This window comes from Tauraco erythrolophus, chromosome 7 (assembly GCF_009769465.1).
Source record: "Tauraco erythrolophus isolate bTauEry1 chromosome 7, bTauEry1.pri, whole genome shotgun sequence".
NCBI lineage: Eukaryota > Metazoa > Chordata > Aves > Musophagiformes > Musophagidae > Tauraco > Tauraco erythrolophus.
Window position 1 is genome coordinate 25961493 of NC_141471.1, and position 21744 is coordinate 25983236.

Here is a 21744-nt window from a genome sequence, read left to right on the forward strand (position 1 = left end):
TCAGCCCTGCACAGACGCCCCCCGATTGCTCCCCGCAGCAGACCCCGGACCACAGCACTGCGCCCCCGTGCCCGTCCCCGCCCTTTGCTATTTGGCAAATATCGGTCCCCCGCCGCGCCCCGGGCTGTGAATGGAGCCGAAATCAGCACGGCTGCCTTTCCGCCGGGTGCGCAGTTCCTGGACGCCGCCGAGGTGCGCAGTTCAATGGCCTTAACTATCGCCATCACCGGGGAATCCAAAAACACTCCCCGGGACGGACGTGACCGGCACCCCAGCGTCTCCGCCGTGCAGCCGCCGCCGTGCAACCACGCCGCACCCCCCTGCCCCTCCGCGCCGCACGGCCCCCCGCCCCCCCCGATCACCCCCCACCCCCCTCTCCCGGGCACCGCACGGGGCCGCCTCCCGCCCCCCCCGCGGCCCCCCCCCCGCCGTGGGGCCCCCCTTCCCCCGCGCCGCCCCCGCCGCCTTTGTGCGCGGCGCGGGACAGCCCCGCGCCCGCCTGCGCCCGCCCCCGGGTGAGGCGTTGGGAGACGGTCCCTTACGCAGGAAAGTTCGGCGTCGGTTTCAAGGCTCCTCCCTCCCGGTGAAAGGCAGACTGCGGGGCGCCTGGAAACCGGTCGGAGGGAGCGCGGCGCGGCGAGGCGAGGGGCGCGGGCTCGAGGGGCCGGCACAAATGGTCAGGCGGCGGCGGCGGCGACGGAGGCGGCGGCGGTGGTAGTGGTAGCAGTCGGAGGCGCGGCGGGCGCTGCCGCCGGTGCCGGCAGAGCTGCGCGCCGCGGCCGCGCGAGTGGCGGCCGGGACTGCCCCGTCCCTGCCCGCCGCTCCCTTCATGAGTCGCAAGTTCGGGCCGGGAGGAGCAGCAGCGGCGGGGCGGCGGCGGCGGCGGGAGCCCGGCTGGGCAGGCGGCACCGACTGAGCATGGCCGAGCGGCGCGGGCCGGCGACGAGCGGCGGCGGGGAAGTTGGCGGCGGGCAGCGGGCGCGCGGCGGCGGCCGGTGCCCGCGGCTGCCTCCGCCGCTGCCGCCGCCGCCGCTGCTGCTGCTGCTGCTGCTGTGGGCGGCGGCGCTGCCGGCCGGGGGACAGCCGCCGGCGCCGCAGTACAACGGCGAGCGGGGCATCTCCATCCCGGACCACGGCTACTGCCAGCCCATCTCCATCCCGCTCTGCACCGACATCGCCTACAACCAGACCATCATGCCCAACCTGCTGGGCCATACCAACCAGGAGGACGCGGGGCTGGAGGTGCACCAGTTCTACCCGCTGGTGAAGGTGCAGTGCTCGGCCGAGCTCAAGTTCTTCCTCTGCTCCATGTACGCGCCGGTGTGCACCGTGCTGGAGCAGGCCCTGCCGCCCTGCCGCTCCCTCTGCGAGCGGGCCCGCCAGGGCTGCGAGGCCCTCATGAACAAGTTCGGCTTCCAGTGGCCCGACACGCTGCGCTGCGAGAAGTTCCCGGTGCACGGGGCCGGCGAGCTCTGCGTGGGGCAAAACGCCTCCGAGCGCGGCACCCCCACGCCTGCCCTGCGCCCCGAGAGCTGGACCAGCAACCCCCACCGCGGGGGCGCCGGCCCCGGGGGCTCGGGGCCCGGCGAGCCCCGCGGGCGCTTCTCCTGCCCGCGGGCGCTGAAGGTGCCCTCCTACCTGAACTACCGCTTCCTGGGCGAGAAGGACTGCGGGGCACCCTGCGAGCCTGGCCGCCTCTACGGGCTCATGTACTTCGGGCCCGAGGAGCTGCGCTTCTCCCGCACCTGGATCGGCATCTGGTCAGTGCTCTGCTGCGCCTCCACCCTCTTCACCGTCCTCACCTACCTGGTCGACATGAAGCGGTTCAGCTACCCCGAGCGGCCCATCATCTTCCTCTCGGGCTGCTACACGGCGGTGGCCGTGGCCTACATTGCCGGCTTCCTGCTGGAGGAGAGGGTGGTCTGCAACGAGCGCTTCGCTGAGGATGGCTCCCGCACCGTGGCGCAGGGCACGAAGCGAGAGGGCTGTACCATCCTCTTCATGATGCTCTACTTCTTCGGCATGGCCAGCTCCATCTGGTGGGTCATCCTCTCCCTCACCTGGTTCCTGGCCGCTGGCATGAAGTGGGGCCACGAGGCCATCGAGGCCAACTCCCAGTACTTCCACCTGGCCGCTTGGGCCGTGCCGGCCATCAAGACCATCACCATCCTCGCCCTGGGGCAGGTGGACGGGGACGTCCTCAGCGGTGTCTGCTTTGTGGGCATCAACAACGTGGATGCCCTGCGGGGCTTCGTGCTGGCCCCCTTGTTCGTCTACCTGTTCATCGGCACCTCCTTCCTGCTGGCCGGCTTCGTGTCCCTCTTCAGGATCCGGACCATCATGAAGCATGACGGCACCAAGACGGAAAAGCTGGAGAAGCTCATGGTGAGGATAGGCATCTTCAGCGTCCTCTACACGGTGCCAGCTACCATTGTCATTGCCTGCTATTTTTACGAGCAAGCTTTTAGGGAACAGTGGGAGAGGAGCTGGGTCACGCAGAGCTGTAAGAGCTACGCCATCCCCTGCCCCAACAACCACAGCAGCCACCACCCGCCCATGAGCCCTGACTTCACCGTCTTCATGATCAAGTATCTCATGACCTTAATCGTGGGCATCACCTCGGGCTTCTGGATCTGGTCTGGGAAAACCCTGAACTCCTGGAGAAAGTTTTACACCAGGCTCACCAACAGCAAGCAGGGCGAGACCACTGTCTGAGACCCCCTCCCGCCGGGCCGGGGGGACGGCGGGCGGCTGGAGGACCGGGGCTCTGCCTCGCCAAGCGGCTCCTTATCCAGCCTGGGCAAACTTTGGGGACCGCGAGTGGCTTCTGCGGGCGGCGGAGGACGAGCCAGGTGGGGACCCCAGCGCCTGGGACCGCCCGGCTCTGCCCTCCCCGCGCCTCTCGGGCTGCCTCCTGTAGGAACTGAACGCACTGTCAGGTTGGGGGAGAGGGATGTAAATAGCCTCTGTAAGATTTTGTAAGTATATTTGTATTTAAATTACAAAAATCTCACTTTTTTAATTATTTAGGACACTTTTAACCCGTTTGCGGATTTTGCTTCCTCACCCCCCCCCTTTTTTTTTTTAATTTAAAAAAGGCATTGGATTTTTATTTCGTAGGGCAGGACGGGAAAAAGTGCCGGTAGAAGAAACCAAAACAAACCCCTTTCTTCTCCCCCCCACAGGTCTTGTAATGGCTTTGGTTGGAGTTTCAGCTGCACGAGCAGCAGGGCCCGGAGCGAGGCGGCTGCCGCTGCCGCCTCCTGCCGCGGGCTCGGCCGCGCTCCCGGCCTGCCGGAGCTCTGTGGCGGTGGAGGTGGGGTCGGGGAGGAGCGCCGCTTCCCGCCCCGGCCCCGGCCCCCGTGTCGGGGAGGACGGACCCCCGCCGCCCTCGTAGCGGGGAGGACGAGCAGCCGCCCGGCCATGGCGGAGGGCAGGCGCTTCGCATCGCTTCGGCCGGCCGCAGCGCAGCCGAGCCCTGCTGCCCGGGGCGGGACCCGCCAGGCCCTTTTTGGAGGGGTACAAACAACATCCAGCCGTGCCCCGAGGTGCGGCGGAGACCCTCTCGGCAGTGCCCGGGGCTGGGGCTCTGGCTGCCCGCCGCCCTCTCCCGATTTTACACCGCTTAGTGAGTGCGCTCAGGGCACCGCGTGGTGTGAGAGGAGCTGCCCTGTCCCGCCGTAGGAGTTGAGGTGTAACACCGTCCGCACCTGTAGCACGTCCGATGGCTGAGGCCGTGGATGGGGACGTAGATGTACCGAACTTCCCCCTCGTTGTGTTTCATTTAATCCCGGTTTTCGGCGGCGAGGTCGGAGCGGGAGCGGCCGCCGGCGCTCCCCGGCCCGCCCCGCGGGTGCTGCCGCCGCCGGCCCCCGCCCTGCCGGGCCGCTCGGGGCCGGGGGTAGCAGGATCGGGACGTATGAGCTCAGTAAATGGAGCTTCATCGGAATAAAACGCAGCATTCAGATCTTTTTTTTTTTTTTTCCTTAATTAAATCCATAAGCTGGCTCTTCATTTGGGAAACACTGGAGCCGTTGCCATTCCCCTGAATTTTAATTCATTGACGTTTAATTCGTTACACATTATGAGGGTGTGATGATTTTTGCCAGTAGTAAAAACAAAAGAAGGGAAAACAGAAAACCGGAATGTTTAAGCACTCTGGTGGGATGTGAGACCTTAAAGAGCCTCTGCTGTCTTTTTTTTTTTCCCTCCCGTTTTTTTCGGTACAATAACAACTGCATAGTGAAAAGATAAGATACCGTGTGTGCAGTGTATCTGCTACCTTGTATGCTCCTGGGTGTGGGGGATTGTGCTTCTTAATACAAAAAAAAAAAAAGGTTAAAAATGAAATTGTAACTTTCGACAGATGCGTTTGAATATTTAGTCCTCTGTATGAAAAACAGCAGAATGCCTCTCTCCTGATTGTACTGTTTTAAACTTTTTTTATATTACAAATGCCTGTATTTAGGTTCATAAACATTATCTATGGCTACCATACCCTGAAATGCAAAATTATTTGAATTTGGTATGCATTTATTTCTGTTCATTATCACAAGATCATCTATATTTATAGAGGAATAGAAATTTATATATATTAAATACCATATTTTTAATTTCTCTGAAATAAATTGAGGTTTTGTACAAAAACTATCTCGTCCCTTTACGTATTCCTCTGAGTAACACGAATACTGTGACAGCAGTGTGTATATACTACAAGATGTGTGGGATTCCTTTTTTCTTATGTTGAGTTCTCAGTAACAAGCTGGAATTCTGTGTAGGAGTTCATTGTGCATTTTGTTTTTTATCTCTGGGCCGGTCTAGATTAATCCTTCAAAAGAAGTAATGTAAACTGTTCAAGATCTCTGACAGAGTATGCTTGGTGGTGTGAAATCCAAGAAGAGATCTGCTATGTGGCAGGAGAAGAAAGAAGCTCACTAGTTTTTTTTTTGTGGGTTTTTTTTTTTTTTTGAGGAAAAGGGTTCTCTCAACTTGGCCTTTCTTCTCCCTTTCCTATTAAAATAAAAAAAAAGATTTTCTCATTGCTCAAAATGACACAGACTATGTTGCAATATTGTCAGACTATTTTAATGAGTAAAATAGTTTTGTTTTCCTGAATTTGTTCAGGAAATGTTTGGTTAATCTGGAGTTAAACGATATGTTCATGGAAGCATTTCAGCTTTATGGAAAGGACACACATTCTTAAACCTTTCAACACAACACATCCTTTTTTTTTTTTCTTTTTTTTTCCCCCTAATTCATTGCTCGAAGTGTCATTCTGTAAGCAAGGGTTTGTTAGGAAAGACTGGCTAATTATGAGACTTGATTTCTGATATCCAGTGTTGTAAGCTACAACAGCACTTTGTTCTGTACATCTGGAGGAAGATGTAGATTATTTTTGGCTTGTTTACTTTTTTCAAATCGTGATGCGTAAACAGCCATAGAGAAGTAAGGGAAGCTTAAATCATTGATCTAATAAGGTGAGACAAAAGGATAGATTATTTTTGTCCTTATTTTTTAATTTGTTTTACATAAACGTAGGTCGTGCTTTTTCAGATGTTTTGCACGTTTTTCTCAAGGTGTTTTTTTGTTTGTTTGTTTTTAATATATTTTACATTTAAAATTGTACTGGTCAGCACTCATTACTAATGACCTGAAGTACAAGCCATTCAATTTCAGTTGCAGTGGAATTCTTTTTGGTCGGTGTATAATTACATTTGAGCTGTTTTGACTTATCTGTTTTCTTGCATCTGAATGGATGTGATTTATTTATGCATGGGAGAACACATTTATTTGTAATAGAGAATTTGTATTTATGGTAGAGATGGGAGGACCAATTTTTTAAAAAATACTTTTCAAAGATGAGTAAAGGAACTGTCATTTCTACATGAAGTAATGTTGTTAATATTTGCAGTTCATGATTTGCAGCAGATATGGATTCCCTTCAGTTCTTTGGGATTTTTTTTCATAGATTGCAGAGCTGCAGCTCCTTGTTAAATCTTGGTTATTTTAATAAATATACTAGAAAGTGCAATATGATAGTTTAAAAATCATTTAAAAAAGCAAATCCCTGCTTTTTGGCTTGCTAATTCTTGTGAACTTTCACAGTGCGGTAATTTGCAAAGGTCACAGTCATTACTGATTGCTGTGGTGCTATCTGTATGACTCACCTTTTTATACTTTATACAAACACATAAGGTATTTGAGACTCTTCATTAATATGAATCAAAGGTGTCTTTTGCATGGGTAAATTGCAGTCATCACTAATGTTTTACCTCACTGTTAAAAACAAATCTATCCATTGCTCCAGAGAATTTATATAGGATTTTTTACAGCACAGTCTATGTAATCGATGCACCATGTTTACCAGAGGAAGTATCACTGTGTGTAAAGAAGCAGTGGTGCCCAGTTCCCTTGTCCCTGACAAGAAGGATAATACCAGAACAAAACTACAGTATAACAAAGTTTGTTGGGTTAGCAGTACTTCTTAAGGCATTCCTTAGTCAACAGCTTTGCTTTCTCTCATGGGATATATTTATAGCCCGAAATGAGGGGGCACTCTGAATCACCGTTCCCCTGAAGAGGGCTGTAGCCTGGAGAGCTGGAGATGCTGATTTACCGTTCATCCTTCAGTAACAGTAATGCTCTTTAATGTAGTGGCAAATTTGTGATATTGGAATGAAATTATATGCTGTTTCCATAACAAATCCTGTTGGGAAGGGGAAGGATTTCTGATTTGTTCATATAGTATTGCCCCAAATTTCTGGTGATGCATATACTTTCAGAAGTATTGTTTTTTTTTAATTGAGTGGCAAGGCTGAATTCTGCCCTCTGGATCATAGAATCATAGAATGATTAGAATTGGAAGGGACCTCAAAGATCATCTAGTTCCAACCCCCCTGCCGTGGGCAGGGAAACCCTCCACTACACCAGGATGCCCACCCTTCTGCTGCTGGGCAGAGCACAATCACCGGTGGTGCTGAGGATTCCTTTAATTTAAATGGACAGTATTTGCATTTTTTGGGTATTATTCAAAGGGATGATAATTAGACATGAGAAGAGGCTGCTATATATGTACAGGATATACATATATATATATACATATATATTTTTCAAAATGGGCTGCGGGCTAGTACCTCATCAGTCTTTTGCCACTCTCAGTCGTAAAAGCCAACTTCCAGACTGACAGGGTGATCCTTTTGGAAAGGTGCGCACCCTGCAGCTGATCAGAGAAAGCAATCATGGGTTGGGTGTGACATGCATAGTTTAAAATTGTTGAGGGTATCTCGCAAAAAGTTTGTGTTTGTGTGACACACCTCCTCCATCCCAGTGCTGCGTGGCCTCAGAAGAAGCTTCAACTAGCAAAACTTTTCATGACAGCTGAAGAGGTGGTAAGGTTAAGTGCTTACCTATGAAAATAAGGAAACTGAGGTAAGGCTCTGTTTTCATCACAAATTGACCCTCTAGTGCTCAGCCACTGAAATTGCATTTTATTTGATTTGTTTACAATGACAGCACTACAGGACTATGTAGCAATTCCGTGCAAAATCAGTTCTGAAAGTCAGCACCCTCTTCCTTAAAATTCTGTTAGATTTGTGTTAGTTGCTGCTTGCATTTGTTGAACCCAGAGCATCATTGCTCTGCATGTTATACAGAGTGAAGGGATCATATGGATTCTGAATTCGAAGGTTGATTTAACAATGCAAGTCCGTTATCTGCCTGGTCCCATTAGTCGTGAGTCTTGCGCTCTGGTCCATAGCTGTAGAGGTTTCTCATATTTGTAAATCTCTTGCCTCTGTTGTTCATCAGTTGAGCTGGAAGGTTTAGGCAATGATTCACACTTGTATGGAGAAAGGGAACTTTGTTTTTCTTGTTTTGGACTGAACCTCTTGCTGCCTGTGTGTTTACAGTGTGGAAGTGTCACCAGAGAAATGTTTTGTTCTGAAGCTTCTAATCAATTTGAAATAGTAGTACCATAATTTTAAAAATTAGTTGGTGGGCTTAGGAAGCAAGGCTTGGTGACTTAATGCTGAAGCTTTAATTTTCACAGTTTAGTTTTTAGAAGTCTCCAAACACTATAAAATGTGAAGTAACTACTTAAGGACAAACTAACCACCCCAGGATTAGGTCCTGTACACATTGCAAGATTATGAGCCATATACTCATTTGAGAGTAGCCCAGTGCAAGTGTTAAAGCAGACCAGATAATACTATCCTCTATAAGAAAAAAAGAAAGGCATAATTGTATTTAGTTGCCAACTGAAATTCACTCTGCGCCTTTACTTAGTCATTTGAGGTCACTAAATGGAGAAGCAAATACCATTTCTGTCATATGGGAGAAATTTCAGTGAATTAGTGAAATAGGTCTTAATAAGCAATGTGTGATTGCAAGTGCAACATTTTCCGGATAAAAGCAATACCACTTTGATAGTTTAGTTGTAGACAATGCTTTTAAAAAAATTAAGTACTTTAAGAAAACATGCTGATTTTGTAGGCCATGACAACTGTGTTTCAAATCTCAACTTTGTTTAGTCTAAACTTCCAGTGTAACCACATCAGAGAGTCTTCCAGGCATGAGGTCTTGCCCTTGTTTGCATTCAAATCAGCAGCATTAAGTTGCTTATGTTGAGGTTGGATAAATAAACTTCAGTTTTCTAGTGAGACAACGCTTAATGTGAGACCCGCATTCAGCCACTGACCTCACATGAAGTGCTGCTGGGTTGAGACCCCACAGCCTTGTCCAAGTATGCCAAGGCTTTGTTGCGGTGTGTGAAAGTGTGGACGTGATTGAACTACACTAAGGTGGAAACTTCACAATAGCCATTAAACTCTGATGTAAACACACTGAATTGTGTCAGCCGTGTTGATAAATATTTTTAATGGACTGTCTTAGAGATACCTTATTCAGAAATAGCGAAGCGATAAGACTTTTATTTGCAATTAGCTGACTTTTGATAGGTGCATTATTAATGGTCTGCAATGTTTAATAAGATATTATCCAATGCTAACATGTAAAGCTAGTGTATGTCAGAGTGCAGCACGATAGGTGGAACTTGTCCACATTACGGTACCACCAGGATCCCTTTGGGTGACGGAGAATGGTATTTTTGTCTAGTTCTGGTGTAACTTGGCTCGCCTTAATCGCTTGCTACAGCACAAATTTAAAAATCATTTATCATAGGGTAGTTTGGTGACAAAGATCACAAGAAAAATGGAATTGGCCTGTATCCCTCAGGTGGAATGTCTTGGTGGTGTTTTCTTGCATACTTCTTTGTATAATTCAGATCTTTTATAACTGTTTTCCATTCTGTGACTCAGTATCATCGCTGTGTTTAAACGAGACTAACAGTATGACTCACTGATGCTGTGTGACTTGTCGTGTCGTCTCCCTCATTTAATTACTATTGCTTTGTTACTGGTAACTTGACCTCCACTACCATACTACAGAAGTTAAGGACAGCACTGATGGCCACAGGAGCGTGCAATCTGTTTACGGAGACAAGAGCATATCAGTCCCCCCTAGCAGCTTGCCCAGCACTGGTTCAATGCCTGCTGCTCTGTCTTGGGCACTGGACTGTCACCCTGCCTCAGAGGTAACGTTTGTGTTCTTCTGCAAAATCTGTGCATGTCTCCTGGCAGCTGCGCTGCCGGGGCTGTGCTGAATTGGCTCATTTTCCTGGCTGCCCAAGCAATGTGCTGGCTCTTTTGTTTTTCCCCCACCTACCTAGGGTGGAGGCTCTCCTGGCTGTGCTTAATTCTTGCGTTTGATGGAGGATGTTACAGGCACTATGTGCCGTTACAACATCCTTGGCCGACCTTCTGTGGCTCATATTCTGCTGCTCACTTGCTCGTGCCCTCTCTGATAACCTCACTGGAAGTTGCTTTGCTCTAACCATTGCCAGAATATAACTCATTCAGGTCTCAGTTTACTCTTGAGGACTCACTGTGCAGCGTTCATCATGTTCATCACAAAATCATTGCTGTCCAAATAGAGAAGTGACTTACTCTCAAGTTGTTTGACAGCTTCTTTATTCCTGACATTTTACTGTTAAATACAAGCACAAACACTATCCCCAAGGAGCTGATCTTGAGTTAGTACTGAGAATGTAGTGTGAGCAAATAAGGGTTTTCCACTTGTTCAAATACTACTGTGCATTACGATAAATTGGCTCTACGTAAAATTGAGAAGAAAAGGGTGCAATCATACCTTCATGATTGCCTGCAGGAAAATGAGTGTTTCATTTATAGCCTACTCGTCTACAAATGCATCTAAAGAGGAAATAAAATAATTAAAGCCAATACAAAACCTCAACGTGGGCTTCTCAAAATATTTATATAAATGAAAAGAACTGCAGAAGCAACAACTCATCAAAGTCAGATTTTGCTATGACTCTTGTTAACTTTTCAGTACTTCTTTGTGATGGTGAAAGTGTTGCTTATTTTCTGAGAACAGAGAGGGGAATTAGTCACTTGTTAGCACGAAGCCCTCTGTTAAAAGCCTGCAAGTAGTTTATTTATTTACTTCATAATTAGAAAAAAAAGAATTCTAATTCTGAGGGAAGTGAAAGAAAATTTTGCAGCATGCTCAAGGTGTTAGCATTTTGTAGGGCTGGGCACTTCACTGATACTGATATTAATGGAAGCAAACGGTGCTCAGCTGCAAAGGTAAGAAAATGTGACCTGACCAATTCCAGTTTGGAGCTGCAGCTGGGACAGCTGTAACATGGTGTCTGAGCACAGCCTCCGCTTCCTGACACAAAGGCAAAGATCCGCAGTTCCTGAGTGGTGGAACGTACTGGCCCTAAACGGAGAACACCGCGGCAAATGCTGCTCTCTGGATGGCAACCGCAGGGTTTCCACCAGGTTTCCCTGGATGCTGTTTTCCACTCCAAGATTAAAAATCTCCCCTCAGGGGAGAATGAAGAGGAAATTGTGTGGTAGGCTTTGCTATGTTTCCAGCTGACTTTTTTCCATAGAAGTGGGCAGTTGGGCCCAGTTTAAGATGTCTTTACAGTAAGAGTAAAATCCCGGTTGTGCCGAAGGCAACGGTGAGGCTTCCGTTGGCCTCAGGAGGATTGTAATTTCATCTCGACTTTCAGATGCTTTAGGAAGTGCATGGAGATCCTGGGGACAAAAAAAGGGAAAGTCAAAAATAAAGATTTCTCGTCTGAAAGCTGTTCACAGTGCTTAGTTCATTTCATCGGGCTTCGAGATATTTTCCATGTTTTTCTGATCCTATTTAGTAGGAGTATATAGATACTATCCAGGGGCAGACATTACCTAAGCATCTGTGACTTCGGTACCTCACTCCTCAATTTTGTCAAAATAACAGAGATCAAGATTAGTTTCTCAAAAATGATCAGTTACAAAACACTTGTTATGATTTTAGGGTCTTTTTTTAACAACAAAAAAAGGTTGTCATCTGTGTTTGAAACAGGACTACTTAAACTTCAATGCGTGCTGACAATTGGAATGTCTAGTAGGTATTTCTACCATCATTTGTTTTTCCAATTCTTTGTAAAAGTCCTATTTTATACTTTCTCAGAAGTTTTTTTCTCACAGCAGTTCTGGAAATAGCTTTTCTTCGCAGCCGGTGAGAGGACGTGTACCATCCGTGCAGGAAGCCCGGAGAGCAGGCACAGGCAAACTGCAAAACAACATAACTCGTGGAATTAACACTTCACGTTGACACCCATTAAAAATATTCAGAGATTGACTCAGCCTGCCCATGTTGCACAAATAACATGCTTGGCTTTGAATGATTCAAGATCTTATCTGCTCTCAGCGCAAGTTCAGTGTGGGGGACCTGATCCTGTTCTCATTAACCTCCAAAGGAGTTTTGCTGCTCACTTCAAAGAGAATTACATCAGCAGCATTTGCAGTGAAGCACACACGGTTCCTGTATCTTTTTCCTTTTTTCTTTCTCTTTCTTTTTAATTGTATTCCAAACTACAGCAAAACAAAAAAAGGCTAGGAAGCAGTGGAAATAAATTTGCTGTCTGTTGAGCAACGTTGTTGCATGAGGGCTCTGTTTGAGGTTCTTGAGCGCAAATTGAGAGTAGAAACCAGCAAAAGCTGAGATTATCAAGGGTTTGGTTGTATTTGTAGCTGAATACTCTCAATTCCTGTCATCCCCGTGACGGGAGCCTTGCACCATCCGTGGTATTTCTTTGCACTTTGCACAACTCTTTGCAAAGAACTGGAGCTGAGGTGTTGCGTTCAGCTACTGGTAATGTATCTGTGTAAACAGCAGTGTCTGCGGTGGTCACTGCAAAGGGCTCCGCTAAGCCGCGGGGAAGGTAACCATGTTCCTTCTTTGTTGTCCCTGTGCATAGCTTTTGAAAAGGAGGAGGCACGTATGGAGGAGGGATGGGATGGAGCAACCATTGGGGATTTTGTTTGTTTTTCTGTTTCTTCCAGGCTGTCAGATTAAATAGCAGAATGAATTCACCCGTATTTTGCCTTTTTAGTTTTATTGTTTTGTAGAAGAAAAGCCTCATGACTCTACAAATACACTGGTTCCTATGGGGGAGGGAGCAGCAGGCGTGTCGCTCAGCCATTCCACATACTTCATGGTTTTTAAAAACCCTGTTTGTGCTGGGAGAGGTTATCAGAGAGGGCACTAGCAAAGTCTGCCCCTGTTTCCAGAAGAACCATCCCTGCCTGTGGAGGCCCAGAGGGACTCCTTGCCTCTGCTGTCCCCTTTCCTCCATCTCCAGGCTGTAACCACAAGCATCTGCCTCAGTTCGGATGCTGATCTTTGCTGCGTGTTTGTCCGTGAGGAAGCCGTACGAGATCGTCGTCTGCTGCTACCTGGCACCCAATGGTAATGAGGTGGTGACAAACTTACGATAGTTGCTCCCATTGTCTGCCAAACTCAAACCTTTAGATTTCAGTTTAAAGGGTCTCGTACCCCCCTTTCCTAGTCTCTGAAGCTTGCTTACCTGGTTTCAAACCTATGAAGTCATCCACTGTGGGGGATGCTCTGTGCTGTCCCGAGGGAGTAAACATGAATCAGCTCGCTTCTAGTCTTTGAGGGTTTTTTTCCCCCCTGCCCTAGTGTTGCCCTGTTTGATTCTCAGTCAGCCTTGCCAACTCCTCACCATGCCAGAAGATGATTTCCTTGCTCCGATACTGCAAACACCCTCTTCCCTCCTGGCTGTGGGCAGGCATCCCTCCAAACTGTTTCCTTCTCACTTTGGCAAGTCTTCTAACACAAGAATCAGGGCAAATGACATGTGGGGACATGAACATCTGCTTTTTTCTCCACCATAACTACCTCAGTCACTGGAAATTTTGCCATTCTCCCATGGGTCATGATGAGTGTCACCATCTCAGCCTGCATCGCTCTCCACAAGTATTCATTAAAATGCAATGGTAGTTGAGTCTGCAGTTCAGGGCTTAGCGTGCCCAGTGGGACTTAAAGTCTGGGTCCACATGCCTGCTTCAAGGCCGAGAGAGTGGAAATAGGACTCAAATTTTCCGTATCTCTGTTGTATATCTTGATAAATAGGCTATTCTGAGGATATATCCTTTTTTCACAAGAGAACTACTAAGCATCTTAGGTTTCTTCTAATGCGAGATGGGAAGAAGACTGAAATGGTAAAGTTTTGGAGGACAGGTAAGTGACCTCTTTTCAAAGCATCATGACAAGTGCCTGGTGCTTGGCTCTTTAGTTTGGTCCTGGCACTCTGTGCTGTCTTCTTTCTGGTGTCAAAAAAACCCAAAAACCTTTCTGAAACCCACTAGTGAATTTTGACGTGGTTAATATGGAAACAAGCACACATTTCTAACAGTAAAACTGCTGAATGAGAGAAACATTCAAAGGTTTTGGTGGAAGCCTTTAAATCCAGACGAGCTATCTTCCCAAAAGATAAGCTCTTACACACCATGAAATTGTTACATGTAATGCAGTTATTGCTGGTACAATTCTGTGTCTTTTCTGAGGCAAAAGGCTGGATTAAATAATTCTAAATGTTCCTTCTGGACTTAAACTCTGTCAATGGGAGAGTTCACCTGAGCCTTCTCCAGCCATCCTGCAGTAAATGCATTGCCTGGCATTCAGAAATTGCTTGGATGGTTCTGCTCCGAGTTCCTCTGGTGGACATCATCAGGGAGTTTCATGGGGAGTCCCAGGGAGCATCCTAACAACTGCTGTGAAGACTGGGGGCAGTGGCATGAGTGTCAGAAACCACGCTGCTCAGCAGCTAGATGGAATGCAGAGCCCTGCCCTGCTATCACTTTGCCCCTCCGAGTGAAAGGGATGGGAGATGTAAAGGAGGACAGCACATAAATGTGACAATAGCTCCTTAAGAATGCCTTGATGTTCTTCCGTCGTGTTCCTCCTGGAAAAGAATGGTTTTAGATAATCACAAAAGTGTGTCCTGTGGCAAAACCCAATCCCTACCACCTCCAAGTCTGCTTAGAAGATGACATGCTTTTGGCAAGTGCTTCAATAGCCACTGAAATGCCCAATGCATGTTAACGATCTCACCAATAAATTTTAGGTTCCTATTTTTTTTTCATTCATTGAAGAACATTGACAAAACTGCAAACACATGTTTCTGCTGCTAAAGCTTCGTCTTATCACAGTTTGAAAATGTGGAAAATCAATTACATGCTTTGAATTACTCCCTTTATTGCTATAAAAGAATTTCTTCATTCTTTCAGGGTAGTGTACACTTGGTAACATCTACCACTAACAGGCTGTTAGGACTTTCTGCTAAATTAATACACTACAAGTAAACTAAACAGAAGGCCGGTGGAATGCTAAACATCCACTTTCTCCTCTGTTGTGGCTGTGCCGCGGCTTGGGAACCCTCAGCCTTGTTGCTACAACATCTGGACAACATTTGGGGCTGTCTCTCAAGTGCACGGGTGTGCACCTCCGGTGAATTTTAACTTTCAACATCTCTCTGCCTCTAATCTATATTTAATGTTTCATGACTAGTAGTCAAAGAAACTTCAGCTAAATATCAGGTTGGAATGAAAATGATCCTTGGGAAAACACTCATTTTCAGCATTCGCCGGCAAAGTATCTGTGACAGAGACGTTCCCTGGAGATTTGTAGCCCATTCTCTCACAGTAATAATAATTAAGACTCATGATTACTGTGCCCACATAATCAAAGATCGCTTCATAAAATGTACTCCCTAAAGGGACAAATTCCCTGCTCCTAACTGGATGTCAGTCAGAGGGATCAGCACCCCCAGGGATCTGGAGTCTTTGCTTGCCCTTTTCATTACGGTGTTGTTAGCATTGTGTTACTTCATATTCTTCTCAATGCAAATGAGTAGGTAATCATGTGTAAATCGTGCCCTCCAGAAGGCACATGTGGTGAGTTTTTTTCCCCAAATCTACCACAGGGATTTCTCACATGGAACATAATTACATCTCTGCCATATGGGCTCATTTATATTCTATTACAGGTTAAGCTAATACGACTCAGAAATATGCTAAAAATACCTCAAAGTATTTTGAGCACTGTCAAAACACTTGTCATTTCTCGCTTGCCTGTTTGATTGTGAATGACTTTATATTTATTTAGAGATCCGAAGTGCCAAGTAACTTCAGAAAAACAAAATCAGGCCAGTTCTGTGTTGCCTGGTCTCCAAAAAATACTTTAAATTCTCTCCCATGACATTGTCTTTCTGTAATGGCAAATAGATAGGTGAACAATGAAACTGAAAAGGCTCTGAGATATTTACCTGAAGCAACACCTCTGTGGGTTTAAGATTTGCCAGGAGGAAAGGAGAATGCGTTTCAGTTCTGTAGCTTTGTCCTAATTAGGCTGGATCAGGTGTGCCTTAGATGTAATTACTTTGTCCTGGCAAAGGTGCACTCAACGCTTCAGCCATAATAAAAGTACAAACATCTCTGCCCATGGAAGAAGGGCTATTGTGGAAATAACTGTTGCCTAAAAAATTATGGTAAGATAAGACTAGATCAGTGGTGAGTACCATAAATCAATACTTTAAAAATGAAACAACTAAAGGTTATATGACATTATTTTCGGGATTCTAGGACTACATAATAATAGGTTATTTTCCAAATTCAGTGGAAATGTTTAATTTCGCAGTAAGATTTTATTTGACAAGATTTTTTATTATTAGTTCACTGATTTCTGAAGCTAATACCCCTGACACCTCTGGATAAAATCTGAGTCCACCACAATCAATCTTCCTTTTGTTCTTTTTATTAATAAATTCAGTATTTCACTCTTTGAAATTTGATCAGGTTTCCTTTATTCCATTGGCTAAGGAGGAAACATGTAGAAAGAAACACGCAGGTAGGATTAGGCCAGAGGATGGGAGAGGTCTGCACTGGACCTGCACATGATACTTCAGATGATACATTGCAAAAGCAGTGACTGACCTAGTTCTAAGGAGACGCTTGCTAGAAATTGGACCAGGGTTTGGAAAATAGCAGCTGTATGTTTCTTATAACTGGGAGATAAAATTCAGTCCTGGTCTATAAAGCCCTTTGAGGCTTTCAGTGTTGAAAAATTCTATGTAGATATAAAATCGATTCCATAACTATGAAATAAGCGCTGATCCCTTTCTAGAATTGATTAATATTTTTCAGAGTGTTGCCAGGAAGTGTTTGCTGGTTTGTTTTCTGTTTTTATTGTACCATAGAATAATCAATATTTTGGATCATTCAGCATTTGAACACCAAGTCCAACCTTTTTTGAATGCTTTTTAACAATAATTATTGCTAACACATTGTGCTCAGATGTTTGTGTATATAAGCAACTAACATTAAGTGTATGAAAAGTCCCCTTGAAGTCAGACACTGAAGTATTTTTCTGAATCAAAGCCAAGAAGCTACGATGTTTGTAATTGTGCAATAGCATCGAACTCACAGGAGAGAGTTTCTTGGAGTTTACCTTGTTCTTAAAAGACATCTTTCAAAATCAGCTGAAACAACAGGGGGTTGGTCAGAGCTGTTCACTGATCATTGCTGAATAAGGAGAGCAGTCTGTTCGACTGTGTGTTCAGTATAGATGGGAAAAAAATTCAGGGCAGCTATGAGTTTATTAGCCCAAAAAGTATTTTTCCAGCCTTTGTTATTCCTGAAGCAGTGTAAGGGACGCTGCAGTGATTTCATACATCGGGGAGACATAAAAAAAAGAGTGGCCTCCTGGGCTGTGGAACAAAAAGAAACAAACTTCAAATCTCAGAGCTAACTGCATTAAGTAATGTTTTAATTCAGCTGTCATAGACATTTGATTAAAGAACCCGCTATACAATTTCTTTTGCTGTTTCTATAGCCCCAGTTGTGTAAAAGCGTCCCATGCCCTTGGAAAAACAACCTCCCCCTTCCGTGCACAAAAGGGAGTCTTTGACTTGACATCTTCACGTCTTGCTTCCTTTTTCTTCAGGCAAGGTTTTTCATTTCATTCCACAATTTCATTTAATATAAAAGTACGGTCATTGTGGATGCTGCACTTGAAGATGGCTGTGTGCATCTGCTGATTTTGTACTCTTTCCCGGGCATCCAGCATTGCCCAGAGCAGTGCCGTGAGCTGATGACCATCCTGATGTCCCCATGTTACACCGAAGCGTGGTCAGAGGCAGCAGAAAGGGGCAGACTGAACAGGTAACAGTATTCTCAAATATTCTGGATAACAACCTTTCCAGGACAGAGGATGACTGTTAACTTGCCCTCCTAGAGATCTCCTTTATTAATTGCATGCTGGAGGTGGCAATTTGGTGATATTTGCATTGCATATTTATCAGCCATATGCCAGTATGTCAATATTTTCTTCCACGTGGGCAGACGTGGATTTTAAGCAGAAATATCCAGCTGGTGCTGCATGTGTTTGCTCAGTTGTATGTTCTGGGTGAGGCATTTATTTGCGGTCGCGGCTGGATGCAAAGTTCTGATCTGCACTGGAAAGTTCTGATCTGTGCCGGAGATGGGTGCATTTCAGCATGCATACGGTTTGCAGGAATAGCTAAATCAAGTGCTTTTGTAAGAAAATTTGATTCTTGATAGCCACGCTGATGTTTTAAGTCAATCATTCCTGGAAATACAAATCATCTCACGATTAAGTTTGGACCTTCTTTGTCATTTGATGGATAAATGTGAAAGTCTTTTGCTGTCTAACATGATCTCCTCCCTGCTAATACCCAGCTCTCTGAAACCCTTTGTAAATAATTGTAGTTTGCATCATCCGTTTGGCTAACACGCAGTGTCTGCTTTCCAAATCTGTGTAGATGACGATCTGTTTTAATACCTGTACAAATCAATTAAATTTATTTTGTGCACTGTTCACTGTATGCCAAATTGGGTGGGAGAGTAGCAGCACTTAGCAGGGGAATCAGGCTTCACATAAACATGAATTAGATAAGCCTTGCAATGTGAGTGGAGGAGGAGGAGATGAAATTTAGCATTTAATTCCCTCATCTACAGACAGATTAAAAAATGGCTTCCAGAAAGAAAAATATAGGACAGGATTGTGGAGCCCTTACTCATGTTGCAGAGCAGTTTCTCATTGGATTTAAGCTTAATAATATCACCTCCAGGGTGGCTGAAAGAATGCAGAGTTTCTTGCAGGGCACTTTGATGCTTTGTCTACCGCAGAACGAAGGCAACGTCTCTTCAAGCCGCCTCATGGGGCTGGACTTCTGCCTTCTCTTTGCAGTTTCTGATCACCGTCGCTGCAGTGTAGGTTGAGAGCCTGTAAATCTCCAAACTGCCTGGCAGTAAAACCCACGGCTGTTCTGATGGGGCTGATGGGTTCTGTAAGAGGGGCCAGATTGGGTCTTCAAGCCTGTGTATCCTGGCTCTCGTGCCTTTATCTCAGACTGCGTGAATTTCGTCATTTGCAAAACGAAACCTCCTTCAAGCAAAATTTATCTGGCTTCCCTCCATTTTTCCCCTCACACCTGTCCTCCCGTAGATAACGTGTAGTATCACTGGGCAAATTTAAAGTTGGCTGTGACTGAAATGCTTTTTTACTCCTGATCAAAATCCGTAATTAAAAAGTGATACAGATAGAGTCAAGAATAAATTGCTAAACACATTTCAAAATATGGGGGTAGAAGGATGAAAATCTGTGCCAAGGAAACTGTGTAAGGCTAAGTGTATATCAAATAAGTGCTGCTAAAATTTTGCAGCATAAAACACTGTACAGAAAAGATCATTGTCAGAGGAAAGATGGGTTAATTCACCCTGGTATTACAGTAGTATTCCTGATTGCAGGTACCAAAGACAGTTTCGTTTTAGAACCAGCAGTATATCCTTTGTTCACTTGGCTTCTCACTGATAAAAAAAATACAATTGTCCTCCTCATATCATATGTTGAATTCTTGTTAAAATACTCCACGCTATGAAATTGCCTGGGGAGGTCAGAATACTGAGCAAAAATAAGCATTTTAAGATCACTCCTCTCAAAAGGGAGGATAATGTGCCTGCATTCCTCTGGTTCTTTTGGAGAACAATTTTTTGGGTGATGCATAAGGAGGGCAGGCAGATAATCCTGCTGCTGTGCCAGCCAGAGCTACCAACTCCTGCCACGACCTTACTTTGGATCTGTGATCTGTGAATGGGGCGATGAGGATATAAATGCAAACCCTGAGGAAGGATGCTGGAGAAGTACCCGGTGGCATAGTAGTATCGCAATGCCAATATTTGACGTACATGGCAAAAAGTAATGACTGTGGTAAAAGAGAAGAAGATTGCAGCCTGTGTCCTGCCAGTGGCACATGGGCAGGACTGTCCCCGGTCCCGTGTGGCCGTGCTGGTGGGTCAGAGGAAGCACGGAGCAGGCGTGCGGTTGGGTTGGCCCCGCTCGCATCTCCTGCGGGGAAGTTAGGAGTGACTGTGTTTTCCAATGTGAAATTCGCACTCATTTGATTTAACTCTTTAAACTCAGTGCCATGACCACGTAGGGCCTGATTGTGCAGATCCTCTGCTGACTCGTTCACACATGCAAGAGCTGTCCTGCTGACATGAGTAGGTTGCCAGTACAAGCGTGTTTTATTTAGAGTGTGATGTGCAGAACCTTTCTTTTTAAAGTACATTGCTCCCTCGCTTTCTGGGCTCCAACTCTGTTTCTAAATGTGTATTTTTGACAAGGGATGTAATTGAATGGGATTTCTTTCACATTCTGAAAAACATAAAAAGCTCATCCTACTGTTCATCATCGCATGTGTGACACGGATGGGTTTTGCAGAGGCAAACCCAAGTTTACTTGCTCTTGAAAAGCTTGGTTACCTTTCTTACTCTTTATAGTTGTGAATGTTTTACTTGCCACCAAGAGCCTGCATATGCTGGCTTAAATTCAGCACTGTAAAAATCTCTTAAAAAATGGAAATACCCATCTTCATTCAATGTTCCCAGTAAATTTCTCCAAAGCCTTTTGTAGCTGAAAATATATTATTGATTTTTAAAAACATGGTGGGAAACCAATCATATTTTGGAGATACTTAGAAAATTATCTAATGTTATGTCATGTTTAAAATGAGAAAGTCCGAAGGACTGATTGTGTACGCCTCTAAAACTATAATCATGACTGCTGTTAGTCACTTGAGTTTTTACATTTGATTCTCCTTCCTTAAATGTTTTGGATATTTTTAGGGCCATTGTTAAGTACGCTCCAATTTTATTTTTTTTTAATTAAAGGTAAATGTACCAGAGTTCCTTCAATTGATTGACAAGTTTTATGACAAGTGTGATCTGATCTTCCACTAGTTTGTATCCCGCATGGCTGTTTGTACCACTGAAAACAAGTTGTTAAATGATGTAAAACCAAATGCATTTTTACTGCACCCTTGTTTAACAATAACGCTGCATAAGGTGGAAGGTAGCCCAGCGTTCAAGATGTACGTGCATTTACCAGGAATTATCAAGTATTAATGCTGTTGGCATTTAAATGAGCAAAGGATTCCAAAAACAATGTTATACCTTCATTTCTTGGGAAGGAACTACAGTCCTGATGTCGTGGCTCATGGCTCAGAAGCCAACTTCATATTGACTGCGAAGCCCTCAGATGGCAATGACCTCCATCACTGCTCATGTTAGCTGGATTTGACCCGCTGACCTAGAGGTTGAAAGGCCATACATTTCCTTTTGTTTTGTATGTCGTTTACTAATAGATATTCTTTTTTATTCTATTCAAGCTCTTATATGCCATGCACCACTGTAGCTGAATGCTTTCATTTGAATGCTTTCTGAGGGGACAGAAAGTAACGAGTCACATGCCATTCCTGGTTTTGCTTTCTCTTCATGTACGTAGACATTTCTGGAGGGTTAGAGACTATACGCTTTTTCTTTACTTTGTTTTTTCCCTTTTTTCTTTTTACTAATGGAAGTGGATTAAGGACCTTGTCAAATGCACAGGGCAGTTCAAATGATGTCCGCTGCATTGGCTCTGCTTCCTGGAAAGCTCTCTGTCTTGCACAAAAGACATTATTTCTTGTTACAGAGAGATCCTTCATGCCACAGTAATTCAGTAGTCAAGTACATTCCTTGTCTCCACAAATTTTTTAGGCCGTTTAATGGGAGCATAAATCTGAAGAGAAGCTCTATAGGGAGCCAATGTAGTGAGTGGTCAGACTTAACGTTTTCAAAACAGTTCACGTCACTGATGGGGAAGAAGGGGGCTGCAAGTTACAGTTTCCATAGGCTGCCGTTTTCTTGATGGATAGACTTGCACCACAGTAATTTTTCATATGTATAATTCCTCCATAGTCATAAGTACATTTTACACAGCTTTTCTCTTTCACGTGCGTGAGTCAAA

The 21744-nt window shown here is 45.5% G+C and overlaps 1 protein-coding gene across 1 annotated transcript; it reads left to right on the plus strand.

The window, feature by feature from the left end:
* Nucleotides 1–918: 918 nt before the first annotated feature.
* On the plus strand, nt 919–2715 carry FZD1 (frizzled class receptor 1). The gene has a single exon (XM_009991991.2). It carries the CDS (start codon nt 919–921, stop codon nt 2713–2715), a length of 1797 nt encoding a protein of 598 aa, XP_009990293.2.
* Nucleotides 2716–21744: the final 19029 nt, after the last annotated feature.